This window comes from Tenrec ecaudatus, chromosome 16 (assembly GCF_050624435.1).
Source record: "Tenrec ecaudatus isolate mTenEca1 chromosome 16, mTenEca1.hap1, whole genome shotgun sequence".
NCBI lineage: Eukaryota > Metazoa > Chordata > Mammalia > Afrosoricida > Tenrecidae > Tenrec > Tenrec ecaudatus.
Window position 1 is genome coordinate 46,085,340 of NC_134545.1, and position 12,462 is coordinate 46,097,801.

General features: G+C 42.1%; 1 protein-coding gene and 1 pseudogene across 1 annotated transcript in view; both read left to right on the forward strand.

Annotated features, from left to right (window-relative positions):
- CFAP70 (cilia and flagella associated protein 70) overlaps nt 1-12,462 on the forward strand; it is a 111,897-nt gene that overhangs the window by 11,330 nt on the left and 88,105 nt on the right. Inside the window, exon 6 of the mRNA XM_075534333.1 lies at nt 6,495-6,674. Coding sequence (XP_075390448.1) covers nt 6,495-6,674 — 180 coding nt within the window. The remainder of the gene's footprint in view (nt 1-6,494; nt 6,675-12,462) is intronic.
- On the forward strand, nt 708-1,354 carry LOC142429139 (peroxiredoxin-1 pseudogene; annotated as a pseudogene).

A 12,462-nucleotide genomic window follows, 5' to 3' on the forward strand; every position in this document is an offset into this window, starting at 1 on the left:
TCACTGGGCCCCTCCTACATATTTTCTTTCCTCCCTACTTCTCCCACCCCTAGCAACCCTCAAGGAATGTTTGGCTGTGTGTAAATCTTTTCTTACTGGTTTAACATACCTATAATTAGAAATGTATGCACCAACTACTAAAGCGACTGATGCAGAAATTGAAGAATTTTACCAACTTTTCAGTCTGAAATTGATCAAGCATACAATCAAGATTCACTGGTAATTTCTGGTGACTGGAATGCAGACACTGAAAACAAAGGGGAAGGAGCAGTAGTTGGAAAATATAGCTTCTGTAAGTTGACAAGTTATTCATTGCAAATACCTCTTTTCAACACATGAAACTTGCCAGATGGAATACACAGGAAACAGATTGTTAACATTCTACCTTGGGTTTAGTATCAATGAAAGAAACTAGAGAGAGACTCAATAACACCATTCATAACAGGACCGGCATTTGCTCATGTTAACAAGTTCAAGTTAAAGCTGAAGAAAATTAAAAACAAAAGCATGACTTTGAGTACATGCCATCTAAATCTCAATAATGATTAGTTGATATAAAATTATATAAGGTGATATTAAAAAGATATAAGAAGGAAACGACAGGAAAAAAGAAAAGGCAGAAATGGATATCATAAAAGACTAAAGACGCTCTCCCCGGCTGGTGACGACGGGTGCTCGCTCCTGTAGGCGCCCCTGCTGTTAACAAGATGTCTTCAGGAAGTGCCAAAATTGGGCACCCTGCCCCCAACTTCAAAGCTACAGCTGTTATGCCTGATGGTCAGTTCAAAGATATCAGCCTGACTGACTACAAAGGAAAATACATGTGTTCTTTTTTTACCCTCTTGACTTCACCTTTGTGTGCCCTACGGAGATCATTGCTTTCAGTGACAGGGCAGAAGAATTTAAGAAACTCAACTGCCAAGTGATTGGTGCTTCTGTGGATTCTCACTTCTGCCATCTGGCTTGGATCAGCACACCCAAGAAAGAAGGAGGCCTAGGGCCTATGAACATTCCTTTGGTATCAGATGCCAAGCGTACCATTGCTCAGGACTATGGGGTCTGAAAGGTGGATGAAGGCATCTCATTTAGGGGCCTCTTCATCATTGATGATAAAGGAATTCTTAGGCAGATCTCTGTAAATGACCTCCCTGTGGGCCGCTCTGTGGATGAGACTCTAAGATTGGGTCAGGCCTTCCAGGTCATGGATAAACATGGAGAAGTGTGTCCAGCTGGTTGGAAGCCTGGCAGCGATACTATCAAGCCTGATGTCCAGAAGAGCAGAGAGTATTTCGCCAAGCAGAAGTGAGCACTGGACTATTTCAGTGCTAGGCAGCCATGAGTAGCCTTGAGAAAAACAAACAAACCTCTTTTGCATTCTTCGTGTTTCAAACATAAGGCCTTACACTCTACTGAGAGCATGGTATTTGATAATATGATAGGCATCTTTTGAAGGGGCTGGGGAGGGGCAGTCTTTCTACACCCCAGTGAAAATGACCCTGAGCTGTTTTGGGCAGGGCCTGATATGTATCATGTACTAGTAGTGGGGCATAAGCCCATTGATCTTTTGTAGTTGAATTAAACTTGAACTCAGATTTTGGTGATTCTTCATTTTAGGAGATATTTGCCTTTGGTTTTAATAAAAAAGAAATTGCTTTCCCTCTGAAAGGGAAAATAAGGAAAAAAAAAAGACTGAAACTTTTCTTGAATGTAGAGTAGACAGAGTGGATGGAAGAAATGATGAAGTAAAAGATGTGGACACAAGACTTCAAGGACAATTTGAGAAGACAAAGTAAAGTATTACAAGGAAATGTACAAAGGCCTAGAATCATAGAGCACAGCAGAAAGAATGTGCTTAGCATATCTCAAGCTGAAAGAACTGAAAAAAATAAATCTTTGATTTGCAAGACTAAAGAATTCTATGAGCAAAATATTGAATGATGCAGGTAGCATCAAGAGAAGGTAGAAGTTCCCACACCAAAGAGAACTGGCCAGGGTTCAACCATTTCAGAGTTAACCTGTGACCAAGAACCAAGGGACGTGAAGCGAGAGCTCCAAGCTGCTCTGAAGCCATTGGCAACAAACAAGGCTTGAAGAATGGATGGAATACCAATCGAGGTATTTCAATAAATGGATGCAATGCTGGAAGCAGTCATTTATCTATGCCATGAAAGTGAATAATTACCTGCCTAACTGACTTGAAGAGATCCTTATTATACTAATTTTAAAGAAAGTGATAAAAAGTGCAGAAATTATTTAACAATATCATTCATATTATGCAAGTAAAATTTTGCTGAAAATGATTCAGAAGGATTGCAGCAGTTCATTGATAGCAAATTGCCAGACTTTAAGCCATATTTAGAAGAGGGCAGGGACTAAGGGATATTAGATGGCTCATGGCTAAAAGCGGAGACTACCAGAAAGATGCTTATCTATCCAGTGACTATGCAAAGGTCTTCACCTGTGTGGGTCAGAATATCTGCTGGAGAATATTGTGAAGAATGGGAAATTCCAGAACACGTCGTTGTGTAGTGCTGAATAGGTTACACAGACCAAGAAGCAGTCATTCCACCAGAGCCCGGGGATCCTGCATGGTTTAAATTCTAGAAGTTTGTGTGTTAGGATTGAATCTTTTCACTATGTTTGTTTAAGCTGTGTGCTGAACAAATAATCTGAGAAGCTGGACTATGTGAAGAAGAACGTGGGATCACACCAATTAATGAACAGCCAGTGATATGCATATAACAAAATCTTACTTGCTGAAAGTGAAGAAGATTTGAAATACTTACTGATAAGAATCAAAGACTACAACTTTCAGTATGGATTGCACCTCAACCTAAAGAACACCCAAATTCTCACAACCAGAATCATCATAAATTGAAGAAAAGGTTGAAGTTAAGAAGGATTTAATTTTACCTTTATCTGAAATCAACCCCCCTGGAAGCAGCAGTCAGGAAATAAGGCAATGCATTGTATTGGGCAGATCTGCTCCAAATGACCTCTTTAAATGTTAAAAGGCAAAGATGTCATTTGAGGATTAAGGTATACCTACCACAATTTATATTCATTATCCACACGGAAAGGTGAACAATGAATACAGAAGACTGAATATGCATTGATGCACTGGAGTTAGGGAGTTGGTAAAGAATAGAGAATCTATGATGGATTTACAGAAGAATGAACCAATATACCTTGGGATGTGTATAGCCAAAATAATCTTTAAGAAGGGAGGATGGTGGACCATGTTACCAGGAAGGACCAATCTCTAGAGAAGGGCATGATAATTGATTCTTGGCAAATGGAGAAGGACATGATGTTTGATACTTGGGAGGGAGACACTCAACAAGAAAGGTTGACAGAGTGGCTGCACCAATGCGTTCAAAGATAACAGTTGTGAGGCTGGCCAGGACTAGGCTGTGTTCGTTCTGCGATACATGTTTATTTTATTGAGGGGCTAAGATGAGCTTCCAGCTGACAGCCATCAGTACCAACCAACCAAATGAGCAAGCTGTCTGGACTATCTAGCTAGGTGGATCCTTCAAATTAACTTCCAACTCAAATGGTATCTGACTGCAACTTCACGGGAGACTCAGCAATAATTGCTTATCTGGATCAAGCCAGCCCTTGAGCCATGTGAATAAAGCATGAAATGTTGTGTTAAGTCATGCTTGGTGAAGTAGAGGATCAGTGAAAAGGAGGAAACCCTCAAGATATTTTTTGGGGTGTGGGGGTATGGCTCGCTTTCTTTAAACCTTGTGCGAACACAACATGGCAGTGTAGTATTGTTCAATCAAGGGGAAGTAAGTGATTTTATTCTTTAAGGGGTAATATGTGCCAAGTCTTCAAAGCACGAGAGAATCATGTTACTCTTAGCCTTTGAAGGAGTTTGGCTCTGTGGCTAGAAGAGCCAGTCTTGGTAATCATCAATGATCTTCATTTTAACAAAAGAGAATCTCCCAACTTTTACACTTACTGTAGGTTGGGGAGGGTCCTCCATTTACAAACTGGCAGAGTCTTCATAGTGGCTGCTGGGTTGAGGAGGCCTTCGTGTGCTCCAGTTCGGATTGGTGCACAGAGGCTGGTAAATGCTAGTCCTGCTAGACCTCCTCGTGCAACCCCCGAAGACCACCTGTATGTTGATGCCACAGGCCTCTCATGGTTCCAACTGCTCTTGTGTTGGGGTTATCTTCTGCACCTTGTGGTTATAAGTGACATCACCAAATGCACTACAGAGCAAAGCTAGAGACTAGAGCAGAGGCTTTCTCAGACTGTGGGTCGTGACCCCCTTGGGGGTTGAACAATCCTTTCACAGGGGTCGCCTGATTCATTAACAGTAGCAAAATTAGTTATAAAGTAGCAACAAAAATCATTTTATGGTAGGCGTGGGGGGAGGTAACCACAACATGAGGAGTTGTATTAAAGGGTTGCGGCATTAGGAGGGCTGAGAACCACTGAATTAGGAGAACGCTGGCCAAATCCGCGCAAGAGAAACCTGCCCCGCCCTGCCAACGCCCTATGGTTTCCTTGCTGTTTCTCCCGCAGCCTCCATGATGTCAGAACTCCAGGCCATCTGCTCTCTGCGCCCAGTTCAGGCAGGGGCCGTGTGCTCAGTGACCTCCCCAGAGAGACAACCCGGTGCCGATGTAGACCACACAACACAGTACAGGGCAGCGCTTCATCCTCTTCTTGGTACTATTAGAGAATCGGGAGCTATGAGGGTCAACAACGTGGTCATTCTAGGTTTGCCTCTTGAGGAGCCACAAAACTGGTTTGCATTTTACAATTCCACGAGCAGTGGACGAGTGCTCCAGGTTCTCCGCATCCCCGTCAAACTTGTTACTCCCATCATGTGCACAACCGCCATAATGGGAGAGAAGTGCGCTCTCATTGTGGTTGATTTACATTTCCCTAATGGCTAACATGGACTTTTTTTGGCCATTTGAGCATCTTCTAGGGCAGCGGTTCTCAACCTGTGGGTCGTCACCCCTTTGGGGGTCGAACGACTCTCTCACAGGGGTCGTCCTCTTCTGAACAGTAGCAAAATTACAGTGATGAAGTAGCAATGAAAATAATGTTATGGCTGTGGGGTCGCCACAATATGAGGAACGGTATTAAGGAAGGTTGAGAGCTACTGTTTTAGGGTGAAATGGCTATCCAAGCCCTTTATCCATTAAAAAACTTAAAAATATATATTTTCTTTTGCTAAGTTGTAGAAATTCTTTATATATCCTGAATATTAAACCCTTATTCAACTAAGGTGAGCTTGCCCCCAGCTATGCTATTTACAATAGCTTCTAATGCATTTGAAAGTTGAATAAGGGTGTTGAATAAGGAAAAGCAGAGATTAATGAATGCGTTTGAATGACGACACTGGCAAAGACTATTAGGAGTACCATGGACTTCCGGAAGAACTGCCGAGAAGTCTGCCTTGGAAAAGTGCAGTTAGAATTTTCCTTAGAATCGGGAATGGCAAGACTTCTTTTCACTTATTTGGGACATGTTACCAGGAGAGACCAGTCCCTGGAAAAAGACAGCCTTCTTGGTGAAGTGGAAGGGCAGCGGAGGTGAATGGATGCAGTGGCTGCATCCGGGGCTCAAGCATCACACTTGGGAGGACAGAGCAGAACCCAGCAGTGGTTGATACTGTCTGTGTATAGGTCTCTGCATCAGACACAATCTGATGACACCTAACAACGAACACTCAACAGGGGCTTTCCCAAAGGTTTCTCTCAACCTTTAGACTCTCTTGAATTTGTTGAGAGAGTCCTTTGATGAACAATTTTTATTTTAAACTAGTTCAATTTGTCAGTTATGTCTTGTGTTGCTCATGATTTTAGTGTCACATCTAAGAATTCATTAAGAACTAATTCTGAGCATTACCCCCAGGTTTTCTTTAAGAATGTTAGTCTTAGGTTTTACATGTAGGTCCTTGATTCATGTGGAGTTAATTTCTGCATATGATATATGAAAATTTTTTTGCATTCTAAATACTGTTTTGTTTTTTGAAAAAATCATAATAACAGGCTAGTAAAAACCACCTTGCTCTCACAAGTCCTATGCAATTAAACCAAATCAAACCAAATCCTCTGATCGATTCTGACTCATAGTGGCCCTTTTGAACAGAGCAGAACTGTCCCAGAGGGTTATAGAAGTGCGGATTTTCAGTTAGCAGCTGACTGATAAAACACTGTGTCACATATAGAGCCTCCCAATTCTCTTCTGTACATTTGTCCTCGCATTTGACCCTCTAACGGTACAGTCAGCAGAGCTCAATCTTAGAGAGAAGGATCCTCTCTTGGCTCTGTCTTTAACTCATGGGAAGTTAAAGAAAATTCTTTCAATGTTCAATATAGAAAGAAGTAGGCTTGCTCGCCTTACCTCAAACACCGCTGATACTCAAAGGAGGTAATGATTTTTTGTGGTGCTGGTTTTGTTTTAAAAGTGGGGTGACTGATCTCGCACAATTTAAAATGCTGTATCATTTCATTCTTTTCCAGCAGTGCAGTCTTGAAGTGAAAGTGTTTGTGTCAGAGCCGTTGCTGACGACCGCCCAGATCTTAGGGGGCAACCTTCTGAAGGTCACACTGGAGGCTGCCTACTCTGTGCCCGAGTCCTTCATGCCCGTTGGGCCCCTGCAGAACTACATGGTTGGGCTGCAGGTTCCGTCATTTGGGGAGGTAAAGTCCTATTGCCCGCTAGCGCCCCCCTCCCACATGGCTACACCCTGTGGCCATTGCTTCCTCACCGCTCTGCAGCCATTCAAGTCGTAGCTCTGTTCAGGACTGAGCTTTATTCAAGTTCACATCTATGTGAGTGAGAGACTTATAGTTTGCATATCTCTTTACTATACATAATTACCAAATAGGTATATAAGGTAGAGAATATGTCAAATGCTCCATTTTAAAATCTGTTTTTCTTTCAGTTATGTTAATATACTATTCTGTGGATTTTATATAATGTATTTTATTATAAAAAACTTCTTGAACCCAGCTTATTTACTTGGGCCACATTTCTTGAATCACAGTGATTGGATGCGGGTCTTTTTAGGCTCTTGATAGAGATTTCCAAACAATTGGCTACCAAGGTTGTGATGAGCTGCCCTCTCTACCTGCTATGTAAATGACTTTCCAAGTGCATGCCCATCTGGGATTTGGTGGCTCTGCGGGGTACAAAGCTTTTAGGACTAAAACTGGTACAGCTCCAGAAAAACTGGGGTTGTTGGTCATCCTACCAGAACACAGCCCAACAGCTCTATGAACCAGCACACCAACCAGTGTCTGTGCTTTCCCTTTTGCCCAGGGGAGGCAACATCGCTCCCTTTCTGTCTTTTGATTTCCACGAAAATATTTTCTTTTTGTGATATGCTGATTTTGTTCAGTAGAACTGCCCTTTATTTGCCACCCTGCCCCCACCCCCAACACACAGGCCTTAGTGTTTTCCTTACTGAAATCTTATTTAGATTTAAATTCTTCATAATACGAAAAGTTAAAAATGCTTTAAAAACATTTCTATTAATTGTTTTCATATTCTTCCAGTTAATTCTTATTTTTAAATTTGAGTCACTGCTTTGGCATATAAAAGGTTTCCAGGTTGTTGTTTTTTTAAATCATTTTATTGGAGGTTCACATAACTCTTACCACAATCGATTCAATACATCCATTGTGTCAAGCACGTTTGTACATTTGTTGCCATCATCATTCTCAAAACATTTGCTGTCTACTTGAGCCCTTGGTATCAGCTCATTTCCCCCCTCCCTCCCTGTTCCCCTCTCCCTCATGAATCCTTGATAATTTATAAATTAGTATTATTTCGTCATGTCTTACACTGTCTGATGGCTAGTAGTTGAATATTTTAGATGTCTTTCATTATTTTTAAATTAGAATAGTGCTTCCTCATTGATAAAAGTTGCTTTTCTTTGTCATGCTTAGGTTTTATTATTCACTGCCTTTATATATATGGGGAGACGGGGGTGAAATTTCAAACATACACCCTCCCTTCCCACCCTCCTCTCGCCGCGCAGGCCTTCTTCCTTTATGAAGAGAGGTGATGAATGGATGGATGGATGGATGGAGAGAGAGAGAGACAGAGAAACTTCACACAGGAGGGCCTTCTCTAGGCTCTCAGAGGAAAGGATTGGAGTGACTGAGAGTAGGAGGGAGTGGTGGTCGGTCCACTGTGCCAAAAGTTGCTTTTCTAAGTAGAGTTTTGCTCTTCATTTCAATTCCAGATTTTTTTTTTCTGGATGCTAACGTCTTCTTTACTGACAGAACCAATAGAAAACTCTTGGTGGTAGGACAGAGTAGATCACAGAATCCCACTGGTAGCACATTCTGACACCCAAGTTAGACTTACTTCAATGTGGCTTCTTTCCATCTTTCCAACTTACATTGCACAGAGGCGCTACAAACAAAAAATTTGATTCACATCTTTTTTATATTCACCTAGTTTTTAAGAGACTAATTACCATTGGGGCAAATATTTTAGAAGCTAAAAGACAAACAAGCAACTAAAATAAGTGATCAGGTCTAATAAAAATGATTTCATTTTTTTCTCTGAACATCTTACTTAAGTGGTTTATTAGAGCTGTTATGTTAGCTCAGGGTTATGAACATCAGTTTGTTTGTAGGCTTTAGATTCAAGCTTTTCCAGAGTACTCTGAGGTTATTCAAAAGAACCTACATTCTCAAGAAAAGGTACGCAGTTTTTTTAATATCTGTGTTTTCTGTTCTCTGCACAAGATCTTCTGCACATGGGTGCTTTCAGGCCTGGACACAATAGCATAAATAGTAGGAAATGAGACTCTCCTTCAGTTAGATCTTCACAAAAGCTTTTGATTTCACGGTATTTGGAGTGCAGATTAGCAGCATCAACACTAATTTGGAAAAAGAGCCCAGCTGTAGTAAGTAGAGGCTTAAATCTTCTTTGTAAACAGAACAATTCCTTGAGACCTACAGCTAATACAAATAATCCATGCTGATCTTCTCGGAATCATTCCAATTGTAGTATATGTACTACTGAAGTGAGCATTGCAATTCCAGAATTTTCCTGAATGTTTGTTTTTCCATATGATCTTTATATTCAGTTTATCCGTTCTAAAAAATAAAAATACTGTTTGGTATTGTTATTAGTGCAGTATTACATTTGTAGATTAAGTTAGAAAGAATTATCATTTTATGGTTCTTGTATAAGAACAGATTTTTCCTATGTCAGAATAAGGAATACCTTTTCATTTACCTACATCTTCTTTTATGCTATCACTTCCATTCAATTCACCCTCTCCTCTAAATAATGCTGCTTATTACATTAGGCTTTAAATGTCTGAAGTTAATAGACATTAACGGATGTGACTGGTCTTCCTGGATCTCTGAACCTCTATATCCTATTGCACATACTTAACAGGGCAAACAACTATTTACATCTATTTTTTCCCAAGCTTAAGAACTCATTTCTCTTTTGGATAATAAATCCAGATTTGTGTGTTTAGATTTCAGGATCCTCTTGTCAGGACTCCTTTTTGTTTTAGCCTGAATCTGGTGTTAGCAGCCTCTGGTTTTCTTCCCTTGGCTACTGTAAAATAAAGTTACATACCCTTTAGCTTTGCTTATTTTGCTTCTCTGTGTTTTTAACTGGTTCAAAACAGTTCAAACATAGACAACGGGGACAAGGGCAGTGTATGCATTGCACACCAACCCAATGTCTTGTGCTTTGGCTTTTGACCTGGATAGGAAACAGGTAATGTGCTCCATTCGAAGTTGGCATTTGATCTTGCTGCCTTGAATATGGGCTTCAGTGTGGCCCAGCTGCCATCCCTACTGTGCTGCTTACAAGACAGATTTGTTTGTTCTTCTGGTGGTCCACAGTATTTTCAACATTCTTGGCCAATACCATAATTCAACAATCCTTCAATTTTCTGTACTCAATGTCCAGTTTTCATGTGCATAAGAGGCACCCTGGCTTGGGTCAGGCACACCTCAGTCCTCAAAATGACATGCTTGCTCCTCAGCCCTTTAAAGTGGTCTGGTGCAGCAGATTTTCCCAGTGCACAATTGTCAGGGTAGACCAGCCCCTAACACAATATCATGGGTCCGGTAGGCGCAATTGTACAGGGATAATAAGTAAAGATTATAGTAAAGTCATAGAGAACATGAGAGATAGAAGAGAGATTGAAATAATGGAGTCAGACACAATTCATGGTAGCATGCTCACCTCAGCCTCACTTGGTGGTCCTCATGGAGAGAGAGATATCTTTATTGTTAACCAAGGCTTTTATAGTCTCTGGGGACATACATGCAAGCCCCCTAATTACAGGGGAAGACATACATCACAGGAAAGGGTTGTGCTATGGGTAATACAGTAATGGGAGGGGGTGACCTAGGGGTATCCACATGATAGGAAGGGGAGAGGGTACACATGTGACAAGATGGGCGGATCCTAGTTTCAGGAAGGCAGTTTAACTGTGGATGTTACTGAGCAGGTTTGACCTGTTCTCTGACTCACCATAGAAACCATTATCAGTAGGGTGTAAAAATCACCCCACAGGAACCAAACCTATGACTGCAAGCCTTTATGAGAAGTAGCCCATTGTCCTTAACAGCAGGGAGTGGGGCCTACTTGTGGTGGGACCAGACAGTAGGCTGACAACTGCCTGCCTTCAGGGAGGTAACTTGACAATCATTTACCATTAGCTGCAAGCAGTGTCCTAAGTCTAACATCTATTTGGGGGAGATGACTTGGGAGAAATCTGTTTCCCACACACTATGAGGTTTGAGTGTGGGCCCAAGTAAGATAAACTCCTCGACAACTGTAATCTTCTCTCTGTCATGATGTTACCTACTGGTTCAGTTGTGCGGAACTTGGTTTTGGTTACATTGACTTGTAATCCAACCTTGAGCTTGATGAAGTCCTTGATCTTCATCAGCAAGTACCTCAGGCCTTCTCACTTTCAGCAAGAAAAATTCCAGATACGAATCAGGATCAGTATAAAGTCAATTTTTATGAGGTGATGTGAGCACACTCCCACTCTCCCTTTTTCTCACCATATGACACCAGCTATTCTTAGCACGCTCTGCTTCTCTGCAGGGTTCAATAATTCATGGCAAAGGCCATTCTCCCAGTTAAATGGCTTCTTAGAGAAGTAAGGGGCTATATGTGGGACATGTCAGGAGAGACCAGTCCCTGGAGAAGACATCATGCTGTGCAGCAAAAGAAGAGGAGGACAGATTGACAGTGGCTGCATCGATGGCTTGAAAATAAGGAACCACTGTGAGGAGGCTCAGGACCAGACAGTGTTTTGTTCCATCACACATGGGTTCACTGGAATTGGCTTGATGGTACCTAACAACAACACATGATGGAAGGAGCCCAGCTGGGGCAGTGGTTATGAGTTGGGCTGCTAACTCTTAAGATCAGCAGTTTGAAACCACCAGCAACCCAACTTTCGACTCCCCTAAAAAGTTACCGTCTCAGAAACACACAGGGGGCAATTCTACCCTGTCCTATTGATTGGCTATGAGTTGGAGGTTCAGGGTATTTGGGGTTTGTGTGTTTTGGAGCAGGCTACAACTTGGGATGAGGATCAATTTGAGGGAACAGGGATAATTTGGGATTCCGATTAGGAAGCACATAGTGTGATTTAGAAGGCTCTTGAAGAGCGCATCCCTGCATTCTTCATGAAGGATTGATTCCAAGCAGAATATCTTTCACAGCTGCTCTGTCCACTGCAGTTTTCTCTGCTTTGCAAGCAGGTCCTTCTGAACCGTGTTTGCAGGCAGGCATCTCAGCTGTGCATACACCCTTTCTGTACATGACCTCTCTGTCTTCAGCCTGCCTGCTGGCAGCCTCTCTACCAGCTACTGGCCCACCTCGCAGTCAGTGTAGCAGCTTGCTCAGCTTCGACTCTCTTAGCTTACTGTTGTTTCCACCAGTCCCGCTGCCAGACCTACTTCTGGGCTTCTTGCTGCCTGCTCTCTGCTGCTAGGTTCTCTTCCAGGCTCTGCCACTGGGCCCCTTCCCAGCTCCTCACCATCTTCAATGCTGTAGTCTTTGGCCTGAATCATTACTCTTGTAGGAGGTTCCTTTTGTGGGAATCCCAGGTCCAAATCACTGTGCTCCAAGTTTGTTGTGGCCTGGGGGTTCCCTCCTTGTTTACTCTCTACCTTTCCCTCTAAAAGAACTCTGTGGGGTTGGCTCTATATACAAGCTCCATGAACTGACCAATCCCCTTCGTGGACCACAAGTCAATTTTATTAGGTGAATTTTCAAGCCACTGTTAGAAGATTAAAGCGACCAATATCTTACAAGATTGTGCTCCAGCCAATCATTTTTTTGAGCATCACAAGCTCACGCTAAATGTTAGGCTCTCAAGTGGAGTTCCCAAAGAACTGGGCAAAAGGTAACAAGCCCTCTGGGCTTAGGGGAACAAATTTCCCATGCTGCTTTTCTGAAGAACCAAGGCTTTATTTCACC